General features: G+C 36.9%; 2 protein-coding genes across 4 annotated transcripts; both read left to right on the plus strand.

The window, feature by feature from the left end:
• Positions 1-19: 19 nt before the first annotated feature.
• Positions 20-9,477, plus strand: LOC103705922 (ruvB-like protein 1). 2 transcript variants are annotated; one of them, XM_008789828.5, is made up of 12 exons: positions 20-154; positions 699-887; positions 2,648-2,779; positions 2,971-3,120; positions 3,624-3,779; positions 4,531-4,665; positions 4,768-4,833; positions 4,966-5,072; positions 5,355-5,454; positions 5,555-5,646; positions 8,876-8,945; positions 9,074-9,477. In XM_008789828.5, the coding sequence occupies exons 1-12, from the start codon at positions 62-64 to the stop codon at positions 9,161-9,163; spliced, it is 1,380 nt and encodes a 459-aa protein (XP_008788050.4). In that variant the 5' UTR covers positions 20-61; the 3' UTR covers positions 9,164-9,477. The 2 variants fall into 2 exon arrangements, with proteins under 2 accessions (XP_008788050.4, XP_089781251.1); XM_089925125.1 differs by lacking the exons at positions 8,876-8,945; positions 9,074-9,477 and adding an exon at positions 5,735-5,841.
• Positions 9,478-10,975: 1,498 nt separating this feature from the next.
• On the plus strand, positions 10,976-15,287 carry LOC103705924 (elongator complex protein). Of its 2 annotated transcripts, XM_008789831.6 has the most exons (10): positions 10,976-11,322; positions 11,394-11,486; positions 11,586-11,746; positions 11,953-11,999; positions 12,767-12,836; positions 13,272-13,495; positions 13,596-13,685; positions 13,828-13,903; positions 14,021-14,122; positions 14,740-15,287. In XM_008789831.6, the coding sequence occupies exons 1-9, from the start codon at positions 11,156-11,158 to the stop codon at positions 14,116-14,118; spliced, it is 1,026 nt and encodes a 341-aa protein (XP_008788053.3). In that variant the 5' UTR covers positions 10,976-11,155; the 3' UTR covers positions 14,119-14,122; positions 14,740-15,287. The 2 variants fall into 2 exon arrangements, with proteins under 2 accessions (XP_008788053.3, XP_008788052.2); XM_008789830.6 differs by lacking the exon at positions 14,021-14,122.
• Positions 15,288-19,089: the final 3,802 nt, after the last annotated feature.

A 19,089-nucleotide genomic window follows, 5' to 3' on the forward strand; every position in this document is an offset into this window, starting at 1 on the left:
CATCAGAGGTTTTAAAACCCCCGGGCTCCGAAGGAGAAGGCAAGGAGAGAGGGGAGGAGCCATGACAACGACGATGAGGATAGAGGAGGTCCAGTCGACCACGAAGAAGCAGCGAATCGCCACCCACACCCACATCAAAGGCCTCGGCCTCGACGTACTTCTCTCCTCTCTCTCTCTCTTCCCCCGTCTTTTTCCTCTTCTCATCGCTGTTGGGTTTCTAGTTTCTAGGGTTTAGGGTTTTAGTTCTGTTATGTGAGATCTGATCGTATTTCTTTGATTTCATCGTCTAATGGAGGTCCAGGGTTTTCTCAAATCTTGCAGATAATGTAATCTTGATTGAAATCGGTCGATTTCTCATGCCATTATTGTACCTTTTTTTTCAATAAAAAAAGATTATCATACCATTTTTGTACTCTTTCTTTGATTTTTCACGGTTTGATGGAGTTCCAGAGTTTACTGGAATCCTTCTTTAAGCCGGTCGATGCTATTGTTGGCATACTCTTTGGTCTAGGGATTTGTCTTTTCTTTGTGCTTTCTCACCAAAAATTAAAACTTTAATGTTTCTATGATTTCACGGTTTAGTGTAGTTCCGGGGGTTACTGAATACTGAGGGTTTTGCTTTTTTCTTTTTTCTTTATTCAGTAAAAAGGGAAATTTTGATGGGTTTTCGTTTGTTGATGTGTGTTTGGGCATGCAAGGCGAATGGAACTGCGCTTCCTATGTCGGCTGGGTTTGTAGGGCAGGTGGCTGCAAGAGAGGCTGCTGGTCTTGTCGTTGATATGATACGGCAGAAGAAGATGGCTGGGCGGGCGCTTCTGCTTGCTGGGCCTCCCAGCACTGGCAAGACCGCGTTGGCTCTTGGGATCTCTCAGGAACTTGGAAGCAAGGTGCATTTCATCTCTTGGTTGGTTTTTCTCTTCTTTTCGTTTCTTTTCTTTTATTTTTTTCCTCGTGGGTTTGCTATTAGATCCTGACTCCCCAAAGGGCTCGTTTGGTTCGCGGAAAAAGAAGGGAGAAAAGTGTGGTCAACGGAAAAGTAATGAGATGCTTTTTGTTTGGTTGGAGTTTTCAAAGGAGAGAGACGAGAAAGTTATATTCCCATGGAAATATGATTCCCACATTTTAAAAGAAAATCTTTTCCATAAGAAACATGGGAAAGTTACTTTCCCATGAGGCGTGAATCACTTCATTTTTATTTTTCCCAAAAAGGCCTTTCAGCATTAAAGAAGCATTAAAGAGGTATTAAAGATTATACTAGGAATTATACATAACTTTTTCAGGAAAGTGGATGATCAACCAAACATAAGCATTTTGGAAATTTGTCATTTTTCCATGATCAACCAAGCATGCCAAAAGTATTTTCCTAGGCATCTTCTTCATAGGAATCTACTTTTCAGGAATCATATTCCTAGAAGAAAAAATGCTTCCCACGAATCAAACGAGACCAAAACGATTTACTAGAGACCATTATATATATATATATATATATATATATATATTGAAAGTGTCTCAACTTTAAAGATGTTTTTTGTACAGCAACCTACTTGATAAAAAACATTGAACTTTTGACGAGTAGCTTAATTAAATGGCTTTTGAATAACTGCATCTTTTTTTTCTCTCCGGTGAGTCTCTGTTAAATGGTCTCGTCATGGTGTTTACATTCATAAGTTTGTGAACTGCACCTTGCCTAGGCCTGTTTGGTTCTATTTTTTTTCTTCTGTTTTTTTAAATTGAAACATGGAATCCGATGCAGAAAACATGTTTGGTTACCTGTTTCTATTTTTTTAATAAACAGCTTTCATTGCTTTTAGAAAAGGTGGAAGTGAAAATATTCTCGTCTATTTTTTTCAGAAGTAGGTTTTCACCGTCTCTTGTCCCCTCTACCTGGCCTCTCCATGTTTGCCTCAAACACGTCATCGAGGACGTCACCACCATTGAGCACATTGGCCTCTCCCGCCTAGCCAATGGCTGGATTGAGTCCACCGCTGGCCTCTTCCATCGGACCCACCCCCTGTCCCTTGCCTTTTCTCCTACTCTACCTCCACCAATGCCCCCAACGAGCTCCCTGCTGGCGACGGTGACGGCATTGCCTACCCACCATGCAGCCATTCGGGCAGCGATGGCTGGACTCTATTATGGCTACCACCGTCTTTGACGTTGCCCAGACCTTCTCTATCCTTGAGATCCTTGATAAATGCCCCGACCATGAAGGCATTGACGATGCTCGAGCTCCCTGCCGACTCCTCCCGGGCGCTGCTTCTTGGCCTCAACATGGTCGATTGGCTCCTCTCATTGTTAAAAAAAAAGGAGGGAACCAAATATGTTTTTTTGTTGTCAGAAATCTGAAAAAATGGAAACATAACTCTTCTTTCCATTTTTTTAAAAGAAAAGTGACAACGATGCCAAATGCAGCTTTAATGCTTTTTTTTTGGTTTATTATAAATTATACGATTGTTGCTAATTTGATAAATGCTGTTAGATACTACTGAATGCCTTGATAAATGCAGTACAATGTATATATTCTGATTTGTAATGATTTTTTTTTTGTTCGAGATTATGATTGTATCAATTTGATTGGCATTTAATGTCTTCATGGTCCATGGCCCATTTGTTATTGTAATAAGATTGTGTTTAAATTGAGTTCTAGGTGCCCTTCTGCCCCATGGTTGGATCTGAAGTATACTCGTCAGAGGTCAAGAAAACTGAGGTGCTTATGGAAAATTTCAGGAGGGCCATTGGTTTGCGTATTAAGGAAAACAAGGAAGTTTACGAAGGAGAGGTAAGTATTAGCTATGCTTGTTTTCTCCTGAATTGAGTTGTAGTTTTGTACTTCCCTTCATGGATGATGCAGCTGGGTTTGCCTGATATTTATATTTTCTTTTTTCTTCCAATGCATGTTAAATATATTTCAAGAACTTTTTCATTGGGCTTGTTTCATTTTTGATATATTGCAATCAAATCCTATGATAGGTGACCGAGCTTTCCCCTGAAGAAACCGAGAGTACATCTGGTGGTTATGGAAAAGCCATTAGTCATGTAATCATTGGATTAAAGACTGTCAAAGGAACCAAGCAGCTGAAGTTGGATCCAACTATTTATGATGCTTTAATTAAGGAAAAGGTAATAATTATTTTATTATTCTTTTGTTAATTGAAGCCTACTTCTGCAATTCCTTTAGAAATGAAAATCAGAAGTTTATGCAGCCATATCAATTTCTCAACTTCTTGCTTAATCCTGTTTTTCTTTTGTAAGGCAGGGTCAGTGAATTTTTTTTCTCATTTGATGGATTCTATTGTTAATACAAGGAAATGACAATTTATAAAGATTCCAGTGCTGTGTCATAAAGTCTATCTAGTTCTTTACTACAGGAACTATGTCAACACAGTGCATCCTTTTGTTATATGCAAAATTTTGGATATAATATGCATCGTAAATATGCTTTTGTGTCTGATTTTTTTTTCATTGTCTCATATGTATTCTTCATGTTGGGTTATACATGATTCCTTTAATGACTTTTGATGCTATTCCTGTTTAACTCACATGATTTTCTTTTAAATTCAAAATGTGTAATATTTAGTGGTTATAGTTGTTGTCACATTAAAACTTACTGGTATGAGCTGCAGGTTGCTGTAGGTGACGTTATTTACATAGAAGCAAATAGTGGTGCAGTGAAGAGAGTAGGTAGATGTGATGCTTTTGCTACAGAATATGATCTTGAAGCTGAAGAGTATGTTCCAATCCCTAAAGGAGAAGTCCATAAGAAAAAGGAGATAGTTCAGGTACCTTATCAGTAATTTTCAGAGTACTCTTTTGTGGTATATGAAGCATGCTGTTCAAATAACAAATTTTTTTGTGGAATGCTTCTTTTTGATTTAAACTTCTAGTACATGTTATTTGATAACGTATAAATATAATACATTAAATTGTCTAGCAAATTTATATCTTAAATGAATTAGAAGAACATTGTATTTTTGAGTCTATAGTATCTTTCTTAATGTTCTGATGCTTAAGGCAAATATACTTGCAGTTGCCATGTCTTGCAAATGTTATTGGAGATTTATAATTGGCATTTTGGTGGTGTAAATTTATCTTACTATTGCTGGAGAGGATATTGTTATTCTATCGAATATTTAATTTGCTTGTTCAGAGCTCCAAATGCGCAGCGCCTCTATTCCTTTACTCTCATATTGTTTAGTTTACTTCTATTGGTGAGATCAAGTTTGATGCCATTAGAATGACCGTTTGTCTAAATAGCATGGGTTGGCTGGGTTACATGGTTTTGGATGTTCGAACGTGTTTGATGTGTGCATATTGATATTTCAAAGTTGCAATTATTCCTCCTTTTTCTTACTTTCATTTCTTTTAAATTTATGGAAATTGAATTTATCAGATGATTTGTTGGCTTTGTATGAAACCATTTTCAGATCAAAAACCATTTGAGATGTTCTTTATTTTTCGAATGGATCTAAAGGTGATAATGAGGAAGGCAACTATTTTCTCTCTCTTTTTTTGAAAAAAATTAATTTGTAGGATGTTACACTACACGACCTTGATGCTGCAAATGCTCGCCCACAAGGAGGACAGGACATATTATCCCTTATGGGCCAGATGATGAAACCTCGGAAAACTGAGATCACTGACAAACTACGGCAGGAAATAAATAAGGTTATGTATTAGATGTATTCATAGAATGTCAATCAAAGCTTTAATATGCAAATTGCAGGTGCCTGGTATGCATAGTTTTACTGAAAGTTGCATTGGTGGCAGGTTGTTAATAGGTACATTGATGAAGGGATAGCAGAGCTTGTCCCTGGCGTTCTATTTATTGATGAGGTATCTCTTCTCTTTAGATTTCACCTTGTTCAATTTATATATGGTTAGACTAAGACTGTTTAGTGTACCTTTAGTCCTTTTTTTTGGTAGTCCTACTTGTAGTCCTTAACTGTATGCAACTTTTTTTTGCAGGTGCACATGCTAGACGTTGAATGCTTTTCTTATCTTAATCGTGCTGTAGAGAGCTCAATATCGCCGATTGTGATATTTGCCACAAACAGAGGAATATGTAATGTAAGGTATAGTATTGGCAGCACCAGGACAGTAGATGAAGCTAATAACTTTTGATGTATATCATTGTTTCTGTTTCTTAATTTCATCTACCAATAAAAATAAATTTATTATCTGTTTGACAATATTAGTTGATTCTTCAGTTGGATAATATAAATATAGGATACTGTTTCTTAAACATTAATTTTGCTTTGCCAATTCACAGAACGTAGTCATTAGCTTTTGCCTTAGAGTCAAACTGCAAGTCACTAACATGGTTGTAATGCCGCTTATTTTGTGCTTCTGCTCAGAGGAACTGATATGACCGGTCCACACGGCATACCAGTAGATTTGCTAGATCGTCTGGTAATCATACGGACAGAAACTTATGGTCCCACTGAAATGATTCAGGTTATAACCTTTCACTCTTGTCTAGAAAATTAGCTGTTGAGGGTCAATTCAGCCAACATTTCATCCTTCATTATGTTTTCTACCTGTTGGCATGGAACAGATATTAGCGATCCGAGCACAGGTTGAGGAGCTTGATATTGATGAAGAAAGTCTAGCTTACCTTGGAGAGATTGGACAACAAGCATCTTTAAGGTTTGTTCTTTACTCTTGTTATCTCCTAGTATGTTATCCTTCAGGGTATTTCTAAATTTATTTATTATTCATACTTCTGAAATTACAGATGACATCTACATTAACATGCGTTAAATAATGGCATAATTGCAAAATGTTCATGCACGCAACTCTGGGCATACTTTTGTGATATGGTTGTTTGAAGCATGTAATTTTGTTCCATTATCATATAAGGAGCATGCCAGGGCTTCCTATGAGCTCAAGTGTACATCTCAATATGCTTAGATACATTATATGTAAGTGCTTCGCCTTTCTGGTCATGAAATATGTGGTGCACCCCCAAGTTTTCATGCAGCATAACATATGTTATTTTATGCACATGCTTGTATATGTAGTTAGCCTACTGTTTTCTCTCATGCAACATGCATTTTCTATGTGTTCTTTGGAGGGGATGTAAAAATGAGCAGTGTTATTATTCTAAGTAGTGATACCACTTTCTCCTCAACTTTCTATTAATCATGCAAAGGCAAGCATCCATCATGAAATTTGCACTAAAAGTTTTACTTACATCCTACACCAAAAAATGTTGCAGATGTCACCTTTCTTATTGCAAATAACAGCTTCTCTATTGAAATTATGGAGACGACTTCTTCTGTTTTTTTTAAGCTGATTGCTGGACTTAAAATTTAAATATCAGAAATAATATTTTTCTGGTACACTTGGATATACTTTAGATGAATTGCCTTTGTAAAAGTCTCTTTAGTGGCGCATGATCTTTTTGTTCATTTTGGTAGATTCTTTTAGCGGGCAAGACTTTATGCATGCTAAAGATCTTTTTTTTTGTGTCAAAATGTTGGATTTAGAAACAGTAAATAAGATTTGGAGCTCAAGATGAAGCTACTAAAGAACTCCACTTAAAGTAGTAAGGAAATAGGAAGAGAGCAGTCACTTTTCTGCAGTGCCTCGGTTATTGTGTTCTAGTGAATCATGCATGAATTCATTTAAGATCTTACAGTGTTCTACTATTCTTAAAAGCAAGTAACCAAGCATCGTACACTTTATCTCGAGCTTTCTCCAAAATCATGGAAGACCATTTTTCTCAAATTTCTTCTTTTCTGTTAGTTGACACATTTATTTGTTATAAATGCCCCCTTAGAAACAAGCTCATCTCTTATGAAAGCTTCTTGAAAGGGTGCAAGAGCAAATTCCAGTGTCACTTTTTGGTAAGAAATTTAGTTACAGCCTTCCAATGGCATGAGGAAAGACTGATTGGGTCTATAATGCATCATTCATTGGGAACTAATTTGTGCCACCATCTACCCATTCGTATGGGGATATTGGTTCCAGCATTCCATCAAATCTTTTTGAGAGCAATCCTAGATTTATCAAAAAAAATCAGAATTGAATCTGTTGCCTACCAAGGTCAGAAACCAGTTGAAGTCAGTTTCATCAAATGCTTTCTCCACATGTACAGCTTAGTACCTAACAGTGAACAAAACTCTGAGCAGCCATCAATGACAGGTCTTGTCACGGCCATGAAAGTACAGTTGAAATGAGATGGTTGCCTTCGGCATCCAAAATCAGAAACCATCAAGCATTGGTTTCTCAGTGACACAGTCTCATGCACCTGCTTTACTCGAATTTTCTCTAGAATTTTCTTCATCATGCACCTATTTTACTTGAATTTTCAGAATGAAGTTCAACTTCTATCAAGCATGAGCGAAGGTAAAAAATATGTACTGCTATTGCCCTTTGGGTGTTTAGCCCCATAAAGTACTTTTTCCAAATAATGTCTTTCTTTCATGATAATGTGCCCTGGGCTGGTTAAGAAGGCTTGACCATCAATGTGCGTGGGCAGATTGACCCTAGAGATAGAAATGATATCCGTGGCCAACTATTATGTAGTTGGAGCCATTGGCTTTTCTCTTGGAGCATCAGGGTAACCTCAAGATTATGACATTTTCTTGGAGAACTAAGTGGAAATGTGGAACAACTATTGTCAGGACCGTAAAGGGTTTTGTACAGTTGGGTTGGAGCATGTCTATCACTCAGTAATATTTAGGGCCTTTCTGCGGTATAAGTTGCCGGAGAATCTTACATTTTTTGATTTTCTCATTTGCTAGTCTTTCCCAGTTCACATCCACTCCAGACCTACTTTAGGCTACGCCACGGCCTACTCAATTTAAAATATGAAGAGGGATTTAGGCTGTTAGTTTTGCAGACGTGGCTCTTGAATAGAGGGTCATTATCCTCTTGACTGTAGTGCATACGTATGTCCAAGGTTAGGAGCAAGTTTGGTTTAGAAAGCTAAAAGGCTAGATAGATATGTTCTAGATGTGGAACAATAGATTATTGGCGTTTGTGAAAAAAGTGCTCGGAGAGTTTTCTGGGTTTGACAGGCTGGAAGAAGTTGATGGTGGGGGCCCATAGAGGAAGCATTGAAGATGTTGAGATGTAAATTCTTATGTTAATAAAAATTTTGGCAGTATAAATGTGAAAATTTGTGCAAATTGATAGTCAGTCCCTCTCTTGGCTGGACTATAATTTTTAATCCCTGTTGAAGCTGGCTTGACTCTCGTTCCGTCTCACAAGATCTAAGACTAAGTGTTGGCACCCTCCAACTGAGACAGTTCTAATCTGACAATCGTGTCGCGATCGGCCGAAAGGGAATAAAGCACGCAAAGAGGAGAGCAGAAGTGAGGCTCGACTGGATAAGGAGAGGAGAGCGGGAGCTGGGACTTGAACACCCACCCTAAGTTTCAAAGATTCTTAATTCCCAGTCCCTGGCAGCTTTCTTTTACACACTTATACTCCACTATGTGCACAATTACAGAAAACCGTATACATGTAGATATAAGTGTATGCAGGGACTATAACTATTTGCAGGAGCAATGTAGCTATGCGCAAGAAGTAATATAAGTGCGTACAGGTGTAAGCATGTGCATATCCTGTATAAATATGTGCAGGACTAAAAATTAAATGTTAATGATCAAAGAAAGCAAATTAGATTATGAGAGAGGCAGAGAGCAAAATTAGAATAATATAACATAGGAAAAGATAATTCAGAGTACCTTAAATTATCCTACACATGTTTGCTATTACCATGTATTATCAAATGAACATGTACTTTCATCTCTGCATGCTTGAGTAACCTGCTCTCCTATGCCCATGAGGGTTTTATTGTTCTCTTCTGAAACCCTTTTTTATATTTTTGAAACTTGGGCCTTATAGTCATCGCCTGCTTTTCTAGGCATGCTATTCAGCTGTTATCACCTGCTAGCATTGTGGCCAAGACTAATGGAAGGGATAAGATTTGCAAGGTACTTATTATACGAGTTTGTTAAAATACTACACTCTGTTGTAGAGCACATGCTTCCATTTGCATGCGTAAAACTATTTGCTTAGGATTGTCCTGCTTATAACACACATTTTAACACATCATTTTCAGGCTGATCTCCAGGAAGTAACTGCACTATATCTGGATGCAAAATCTTCTGCAAGGCTTCTTCAGGAACAGCAAGAAAGATACATAACTTAATTGACAAGCTATCTGCTAGGTTCTTTGTTGAAGTGAGTTGGATTAGCAGACTCTCGCAGCATTCTGGGGAATTGAAAACGATCGAGGCATATTCGATTAATGCCACTTCTATTCCTTGATGGAGTCTTCTTCTTTTTTTATTTATGCAGATCCAAGGCCTGTATGTGACTCTTCTTTTCTTATTGGTAATTGTGGGAACCATGAGGTTGGTTGTCATACAGGAATTACAAGCGTCGGTTGATGGAGAGTTTGTTAAAGGGATATTGGTAGATTTTGAAGATGTAATGATGTGATTAAATTTTGATTTTCTTCTATCTGACTAGAATTGAATTTGCTGTATGATTTATTGCAGTCATTCTGAGATGGTTAGTTATTGTGTCGACCATCTGTTAGGGATGTTAATGGGACAGATTTAGCATGATTAGTGAAAAAATTGAAGTCAAACCTACCATCGCTAGTCTCTGAAGTTGAAATCGAAATCAAATAGTTTTTAAAATAAAATTATAACCGTAAAAAAAAATCGTAAAGTTGGAATTGAAAAATCAAAATTATTCAATTTTTTTTTATTTCAAAATTTTTTATATAGATATTAAAATTAAAAATATCATTTATGATTTTTATATAATTTATACTAACTTAATTAATAAATAAATTATTAATTAAAGATAAGAATACAATCATTCAACAAATATAATCATTCAAGTTAAAAATAAGTTCAACTACATCAAATAAAACAAGTTCGACAAATATGATAATCACGAAGAAGAGCTGAAGTGAAATGAAGAAAAAAACTCTCAAGTCTTTAAGGTTTGTCCATTTAATTATTTATCCATGGACAATTTAAATCAGATAGGATAGGGAGTTAGGACTTATACTAAATAAAGAGGGTACTAAAAAGTATTGGGTATATTTGATTTTGGGTCGGGTTCGAGTTCACCGGAACCGAAATCGAATAATTTTTAATTTTTAAAATTATTACTAAAATTATTTTTGTTTAATTTCAGTTAAAATCGTCTTCCGGAGGGGGGTAAAATATTCGGATATCCTGTTGGCATCCTTAATTGGGAAATCTATACATGGGTTTCTGAAGGCTACAAAGCCTATTTTGATTTTTAGGTGCATAGATGAATGATGCCTTCTTGATATAACAGAACGTTACCTCCATGCAATTCGTTGAATGCTAGATTCAAATTCTTCTCAGCAGTTTTCTCCGGATGGGAAGAAGAATCATAGCAGATCGGTAGTGAAATGCCACGAGTTCCTTTTCGTTCCAGGTCTAATCTCAGAAATGGCCTATTTTGGGTCCGCTCTGTTTGTTTCTTCTCAACAGGGCCCAGTTAGGAAATTGGATCAAGGCTTTGTATGGACTCTAGCTTCCATTAAATTTGAAAGAAATCCAGCTCAATGCTCAACTTCGCGTATGGATCAGGCGAGTGTAGACCCTATCAAATTTCAAAGAAATCCAGCTAAACTGCACTTCACTTGGGGACAGGGTTAGGGTTAGGTCGGTGGTCTTTTTTTTTTTTTTTTTTCTTTTCTACCTAAAACAAATGATTCATATAATTCTAGCACGTATATATCTAAAAAAAATCAAAAATACAGTACAGCGGTCTAGACAGCTCCCTCTGCTTGATCCATAAAGCACCTCTAAATTGGCCATATACGAGGCCATCTAGTCCATAATTCTTTGAGCCTTTTTGTATATATGTTTAGCTTAGATGATCACATTACCACCGTGGTGGCTTGGATATCTCGAAGCAGAAGGTGACACCAACGTCTATATATTTTTGGACCAGCCGATTACCCAAAGTCAACCGGTCGCTTCTCTTTCGAGCAAGAAATGAGTCCGCTCTAGTCACCACTCACTCTTTTTCTCTTTTTTTACTCAAATTAAAAAAGAAAATAAAAAACTGCTGAGCCCGCCAGCCCGGTCGAGAGAACTAGGGTTTAGTCCCCTCCTCCTCCTCCTCCTCTCTCTCGCTTGGATTTCCGATGGCGGAAACCATCTGCAGGTCCCTGAGGGACGGATCTCTCGAGGGAGAGCAGGCCCCAGCCCTCACCATCAAAGACTCCCTCCAAAGCCCTCTCGGTTCCCACGTCTTCGATCACTTCCTCTCTACCCTCGTTTCCCACATCTCCGCCGGAAGATCTCAAGCCAGGTTAGCTTCAAATGAAACCCCTGTTTAATTTCTCGAGACTTAACTGAGTTATGATGAACTACCCAACGCAGCGGTCTGGTTCTCGTTGCGTTTAATCGGAGCCCGTCTTTCTACTTGGATTTGTTCAAGAGAAAAGGATTAGATGCCTCTCCGGTCGATAAATCGTAAGAAATTTGTGATATGGAATGCTTCATTTAGCTCGTCCGGTTGTTGCTAGTTACTCGTTTGGTTCTGATTTGGAACTCTGCTCTCGTGCATGTTAGGTTTCGGATCTTGGATTGCTTTTCGGATCCACTCGGGTGGAAGGACCGGCTTGTGGACTCAGCGAGTGCGGAGAAGTCCATTTTGAAGGACTCTGCTACTGTTTTCAAGAATGTGAGGGATGTCAATAAGTTGTCATCTTCGATTCTTGATCTTGGAAATGGTATGCTGTGTGAATAGGTTCTCTCTCTCTCTCTCTCTCTCTCTCTCTCTCTCTCTCTCTCTCTCTCTCTCTCTCTCTCTCTCTCTCTCTCTCTCTCTCTCTCTCTTTCGATTACTGGAAAAGTAGCCGGCTACTTCCTCATGTTCTCTTCTTGGCTGGTTCCATTGGAGTTCATGAGCTCTCACGCCATGTTTGTGTGGTCTCAGGGTTTATTGGGGAAGGCAAGGTTCGGTTTGCTGTTGCCATTGACTTGGTATGCCCATTATTTCCCAGAGTAATATGTTCTGTACGTGAGAATTAAAAATGAAAATAATGCAGCCATAAAGCTCAAATTTTGTAAGGGCATGCTGGGAAAATGCATCTATACACTACATTTCAATCTTGATACTTGCCATTAAATCATTGACTTGTTCTTTCTTACTCTGCAAAATGCGTTAATCGGCGTGAGTTGCATTCACATTATGCGATGATTGAGATTTTGGATGGCTTTCTTTTGTCAGAGTTACTTTGCAACCTGTTCTTGGAGGCCTTTAGGATCAGTTTGTTTAAGAGCTTTTCTAAGTGCTCTGATCATACTGATCAGACCAAACCATTCCGAGAGGGTTTTGATCTAGCGTGATCTGATAATTGTATTTAAAGGATTTCCATATCAAGCTCCAGAAATTTGGATCTGATCTAAAAAGAACTGCATGGGGATTTGTGTACCATCAACATCACCAGCAGCAATCACCAATCCACATGTATGCTAACCTTCTATCATCAATATCGTTGCCTAGGTGGTTGCTTGACGTTCACATGTTCTACAAGTTATGGTGCATTGTACTGTTTTTTGTCTTAGTTTCATGTATCATGCACTCAAAATAACTTTTATATATTTGATTCTTTCTTGATGCTGCCTTTAACTACTTATTCTGTTTCCATTTTTATTCAGGATAGAGTCAGTCTTCAAACATGGTTTTAATTGACTTTTTTTATTTCACTACCCATATTATTGAAATCTGATTTTTCTACTCTTTTCAGGTTAGTAATATGCTGAGGCATGTTTCATTACCATCTGTTGCAGGCTTACTTAATAACCTTCGCAGCAATGGTATGCTTGTTCTTCTAAATTCTATTTTGACATTCTTTTCTTTGAAGAAAATTAAGATAGGGAGAGATATCGAGTTAATGTTAGCATCCTGTTCATCACTCATTTGGCCATTCAGTTAACTTGCTAATTCTTCTAAACTAGAGCTGCACATTTCTTTTTCTGGTGCTTCTGTTTCAATTGAATGACTTATGGACAATACTAGACTTCAATATAGCCTGGTGTTGATGGAACAACACTTAATCATCATTTAACTGTGATTATGATATTTAAATTATCTGTTAAAATTTAGTTGCTGCTAAATTGTTTTCTAATGTTACATGCACGTTCTATCAGTTCATGGAATCAAATCATAGTTACCAGAGAAAAATAAAGTTGAGATGGATGTTTGAGAATGTAGACAATCGACCCACTTTAATTTGCCTTCTCTACTTGCAGATCGAATTTCATGTATCTTTTGGTTAATACACTCAGACCTTCATGAACCCAGGGCCTCTGCAGCTCTTGAATATATTTCCACTATGGTTGCCAGTTTAGAACCAATGATGCAATCTAGTGATGGGCAAAAAACTTCAGGAAGCTTGCTTTGGCTTGAAGAAAATTCTCGTAAAGCAAAGTTTCATGTGCGTCTGAAGCGTCGTAATGGACGAGTTAAACTGCTTGTAAACTCTCTCCTTCTTCATTCAATCTCTCCTCTCCTTTTTGGTATTTATTCAATTGTTGTTATTGGTTTTAAAATTGCAATCTGATTATGCTTTCCAGTATGAAGAACTACATATGGAACAAGCTGAGATTAGATTTGAAGCAGCATCTTCTGTAAAGACAATAGTCGATCAAAACCTCCTGCCAAGGGTCAGTGCCATGAAGTCATCAGTATATTCTTAACTTTGGGAGTCTAGAAGCTCCCATCATTCTCACTTTTTAGGATGCAGCAGTACATAAGCAGACATGCATGGTTGTATTACACGTTACATGTAACTCCCTTCTTCAACAGGTTCAATTCAATCTCCAGCTATCAGATAAGGAACGAGCTGACAGGTCAAATGTTGTCCTTCCATTTGAACATCAAGGTATGAGTTTAGACTTTTGCAAAATTGAAAATTAGCATTTTCCTTGGTTTATATAGTTTAGGGGGCACTGCTTGGTGCAATGGTAAAAGGCTTAGGGTGACAGGCGCAATGGTGCAGGTTTTAGTCCTAGGGCAGCCATTTTGTTGAAAATATGCCAAAGGTTAGATTTGTTCGCATTCTGCCCTCTCAGGACCCTGGATTACTGCAGACCATAACTGGGTAATGGCCCTTTTAGTTTATAATTGTCCTCACATTATGTAGGTTTCGTGTGTTTGCTTTCATTATGACCTTAAAAGATAATAAAGTTATTTTCCCATTTATAGTTTATTTTGATGTTTTGTATATATAGGAACACACACACATATGAATGTCTTTGTGTGTCTGTGGGTGTTTTTTCTTTTTATTTTTTTTTTTTTTGGGGGGGGGGGGGGGGGTGGGGGAGGCACAAAGATAATCCTCGCTAAAGTTTTCAATGATGGCCATTGCTATGAATACTCGAAGATTTGACTTCTGAAGGTGGGTTGCAAAGGAAGCGATTTTAATGCAGACATGTTGTAGCCACTAAATGACAATTTAATTAAATTTTAGGCATGCACAAGGTAAATAGGTACTACTACTGCTTAGTAGCTATGACACAAACTTCCGGTGATGTTATGATATTATATCAGATTTGTTGAGCAGAAGCATAAGCTTTAAAAATGTAACCGAACAGCATCTGAAGCACTGCACAAGCATTAAATTTATGATATATGGCAACATTGTTGTAGGCATTTTGTCATTTGCCTTTTACTTTTTCCAAATTGTCAAAATATACTGACCATGTTGAATTATGTCAGGAAATGGTGAGGCTATACAGATATATGATGGGCGGCGATCCCTTTCTGAGGGCCAGAAAGATCCCCATTTGATGCAGCCTTCTGCCTTTTCTCATAAAATGGACGCTCAGTCCAGTAATGATATGGGTGAAATACATTATATTCGTGATTCAGATGATGAGCGACCCGATTCGGATGAGGACCCAGATGATGATTTGGATATATAAAACCCTTATCATTCAGTGGCTTACTATGAAAATTAAATACAAAACAACTTAATGTTGCCGTGTGGTGCCATTCTTCATATATCTAAAAAAGGTCCTTAAGGTGTCATCAACAAGCAACTTGGTGCTGAGGGATTCTTGTTTACCTGTGATTCCGGAACCCAGTTTTGTGAATATGCAAGTTATGAAGAGGATGTAAAAACGAAGTGTTATATAGCATAGCTGAGTTTTGTTTGTAGGACTAGTAGAATTCTTGGACTTTTTTATGAAAAAAATTGATAATAGAGTTAGGTGTTTAGATCAAGCAAAATTCTTTGTGCTGATATAAATCTCTTGGTTTTTGTATCGCTTATGATTTCATTATCTGGCTGCTTTTACGAGATGGCAATGTGGTTAAACAGATTGCGATTATGGTCCTCATTGACTAGTCTCGGTTCGAGCATCCGTAGGTTAACTTTTTGATTCAAGTTTTACCTGTCTTTCTATATGATGTGTATGAAATATAGTTAGTCGGCAGGAGGTAGTTTTGTCTTGCAAGATTTGTTACTGTGGTTTGCTTTGCTTGGTTAATGGGGCTCTTCGAGGCTAGTTTAGACTCTGTGCCTTGCACAGTTTGCTGTTTTATTTTAATGAAGTGTGTGTATCCTTTTTTTTTTTAAAAAAAAAGTTTGATTTAGAATGATAAGTTTGCTCCTTATAGGCTTCCTTCCAAAGGTGTGAACAAGTTTGCAGCGAACGGTCCTGTATAGTATGTATCGAAGACCTCTGGCGTGATTCTTGCAGTTTACTGGCAGAATAATCTTGACGTTGATAAGCTTCGTTGTCAAAAGCCTGGTACTAGGCTGCTATCAACCATGACCTGGACTTGCAGCTGCCTGTGGCTTCTGTGATGCAGTACACTGCCAACGACATCAGGCATGACTCTATGCGTCTCATAATGAAGATGCTGCCAGAAATATTCCATACCTGCATTTAGTGGTTTTGATTGGATGAAAAACGATTGCATTCAATCGTTGGGAATTATTCGTCACTTTTGATATCTATATAATTAGTTTCAACCATAAGTCGATGCCAGAGGACAAATAAACAAACAAATATCTGTTCCACCCATCTATCAGTCCATGAATAAGTAGCTGCAAGTCTCTCAAGATAAACAAGGTAAAAAAGAACGTAATGTGTAAGGCTAATTGCTTAACGTGATAGGTCAGAAATTACAACTTTGGCAACATCCTTTGAAACTAGCATGGCATATGACATGATGTAGATATATCAAGACTGTCATATTGTTCGGTACTTTTGCCCGGAATAATGATTGAAAAGGCTGCTGAAATGCACCCCATAAACTCGTTATTGTGATTGCAGAGTTCAAGCATCAGTAGCTTGTTATAAGAAAGTATGATGTACGAAGAAATAAGAAAGCTGACTGTCATAGAAGAGCAGATGTCAGCATAAGTCCATTTACTCTAAAATATGTTACTTGAGGCTGTCAAGGATTTGGATAAAAAGGTTTCAATTTTTCAGAGCTGCAAGCCATGTCCGGGGGGAAGCCTTCGTCTGTGATTTTTTGTGGCATTATTTTTTGCTTTTATTTATTTAATTTTTTAATCATTTATTTTTGAAAATGGGGGGAAGCCTTCGTCTGTGAACGCCCTTTTTCCTTCAATGTGAATAAGCAAGAAGATCCTTTGAATTAACCGTGGCTGTCCATGATCTATGCCAAGTTTATCAGATATGTAACTGATTTCGCTATCTAATGTCTGACCTAAAGGTTCGGCCTTGATTAAAACATGAGCCTATTTGCATCCAACTCCACCATGGGCAACATTATCATTTAATTGGTCAATCTTTGATTAGTGTGCTGAAACCTATTAAGGTTCGACTAAGGGACATGATCATGTCACATTGGTTGCAATGGATGTTTTAGTGGCACAAGCATTAGGTGTATTCAATGTTTGAGGAACAAACACAAATATAATTAGGGGCGGGACCAGGATTTTTTTCCCTTGCAGAGAGCATGATTATTAAGAATGAATAAAATCTCTTTTTATAATTAGAAAATATAAATATCTTTTAAGATCTATTTTAGATTGACAAAATGAATTATTGAAAATGACAAATTTCACTTGTGGAATGAGAAAATTTAGAAATGTTTTTTCAAGACATATTTTGATCAACAAACCAAATGAGTAAATTGTTAATAATGGAACTACAATTTTTGTTCTTAGAAAAATATATTTACTTTATCTTCCATTTGTGTTATTAATATTTTATCATTGTTTAACTGCTACAAAATTTTATGGTCATATTGATAATATATAAAATTAATAAAAAACTGATTTTAAATATGGATTGCTGTAGAATAATGAGATAAAGTATTGAAAGTTCATGATTCATATCTAAGAGAACATCTAATAACATTGATGTAACTAGATATTGATTTTTATTTTCTTCACTAAAAATATCAATCTAGGAATTGATAAATTTTACCAGAATAGAAAAAATGTCTATCAGTGTTACAATTAACATAGGGGATTATCAGAAGTATTGTGCCTCAACTTTCTCCTTTTGGACCGTAGATTTTGTGGGCTTTGAATGTTTCTATTTGGATCGGAATAGTAAGGAAAAATATTAGTTATAACAGAAATTATTTTGAAAAGATCAGGGTTATACTAGGAATCAAATAATGGATATGAAAAGATTTTTGGAAATGCATATTGTCTAAAATTTATGATATGATAGAGGAGTGGAAATCGAGCTTTTGTTTCGATTTCTCTAATTTTCAATTACTTTTCCTTTTTCTTCTTTTATGAAGGGACCGACATAGTTGGAAAACACAAATAGCTTGCTTTTCAGCTCTGTGCTATATCTCCATGCATCGATCTATTTACTACAATTTGAAAGATTAGGAGTACGTGGAAGAAAGCTACAACCTGTTTCAGTAATCTATTACCGATACATATCTATTTATTGAAAAAGAAAAATAAAATCTCATTTTGGACCTCTTGATTATTTTTTTGGTCATCAACTGACACTCAATGTGGATATTAAATAAAGGGAGTATCTAGTAAAGATTTTTGCAAAGATTCCAGAAATAACGACCATAGCATCTGGGAGCAATCTGTTGAGCTCACGTTCTCAGCGCTACTCTGCTTATTGAAAAAAAAAAATAAAAGTAAAAAATAAAACAACTCCCAGCTCTTTCCAACCTCGCTCTCCAATATCCATACCCTGAAACAGAGCTTATGTTCCAAGAAATATTGCAACATAAAGATCATTTGGAAACAAGAAACTTGTCTTTTGCCTGTTCAGTGGGGAGACAAAATCGAACACCAATTAAATAGAGACCAAAAGGATGGCCTTCGGGAACAAAGGCATCAGCATCGCCAGCCCTATATCATTAACATCTCAACGTCTTGCAAATAAAACATAATATGATATAAGCGCAAAAATTTGAGCAAGGAAGTCCCATACACTATGAAAGTTTCTAATTGGTTTACCAGAGGGGAAAAAAAAAAGCTCATACAAGTTTGATTGCTCTGCTTAGTTGGAGGGCGAATGCCTTGAAATAAGACCAAAGAATTTAGTGTTATATGTGGGCAACTCTGCATGAGTTCCATAGAATAATATAATACATTCAGACGTTTGAATAAAACGTTAATAGGCTACTGTCATGACGAGATTTCGCATAAGCATTGGGTAAAGTCAAAGAGTTGAAAAAATTTGGAAAGAAGCTAACCATATGTGATGGTTGAACCTCATATCCACTCAACTTTAGCTTTTGTTCTTATTGTAAATAATTCATAAACAATAATTACTTTGTTGAAATTAAGTTTATACCCTAATCTATCTTGTATATTATATTGCAGCCTATAGTCTGCCTCATGTATTTCCATGCGCTATATGAAACAATATGAAATAAATGCACTGTCCATTCTCCCTTCTTCCAATGGGACTATGGTTGTATCTTCAGCGCAAAAGAATGATTCACTTTCCTTCAAGAGAATCCACCGATCGATCCCCACCACACGGATCTCAAAGCAGTCCGATGTTGTCATTAATCTGTCTGCACAGATATCAAAGTGATCAGTTGATGATCCAATAATGGATTTGCACTAAGAAAGGTGAAGGTGAATCTTTCTTTGGTGCA

Source organism: Phoenix dactylifera, chromosome 8, assembly GCF_051530095.1.
Source record: "Phoenix dactylifera cultivar Ajwa chromosome 8, Ajwa_hap1_PhDact_Kaust_v1.1, whole genome shotgun sequence".
NCBI lineage: Eukaryota > Viridiplantae > Streptophyta > Magnoliopsida > Arecales > Arecaceae > Phoenix > Phoenix dactylifera.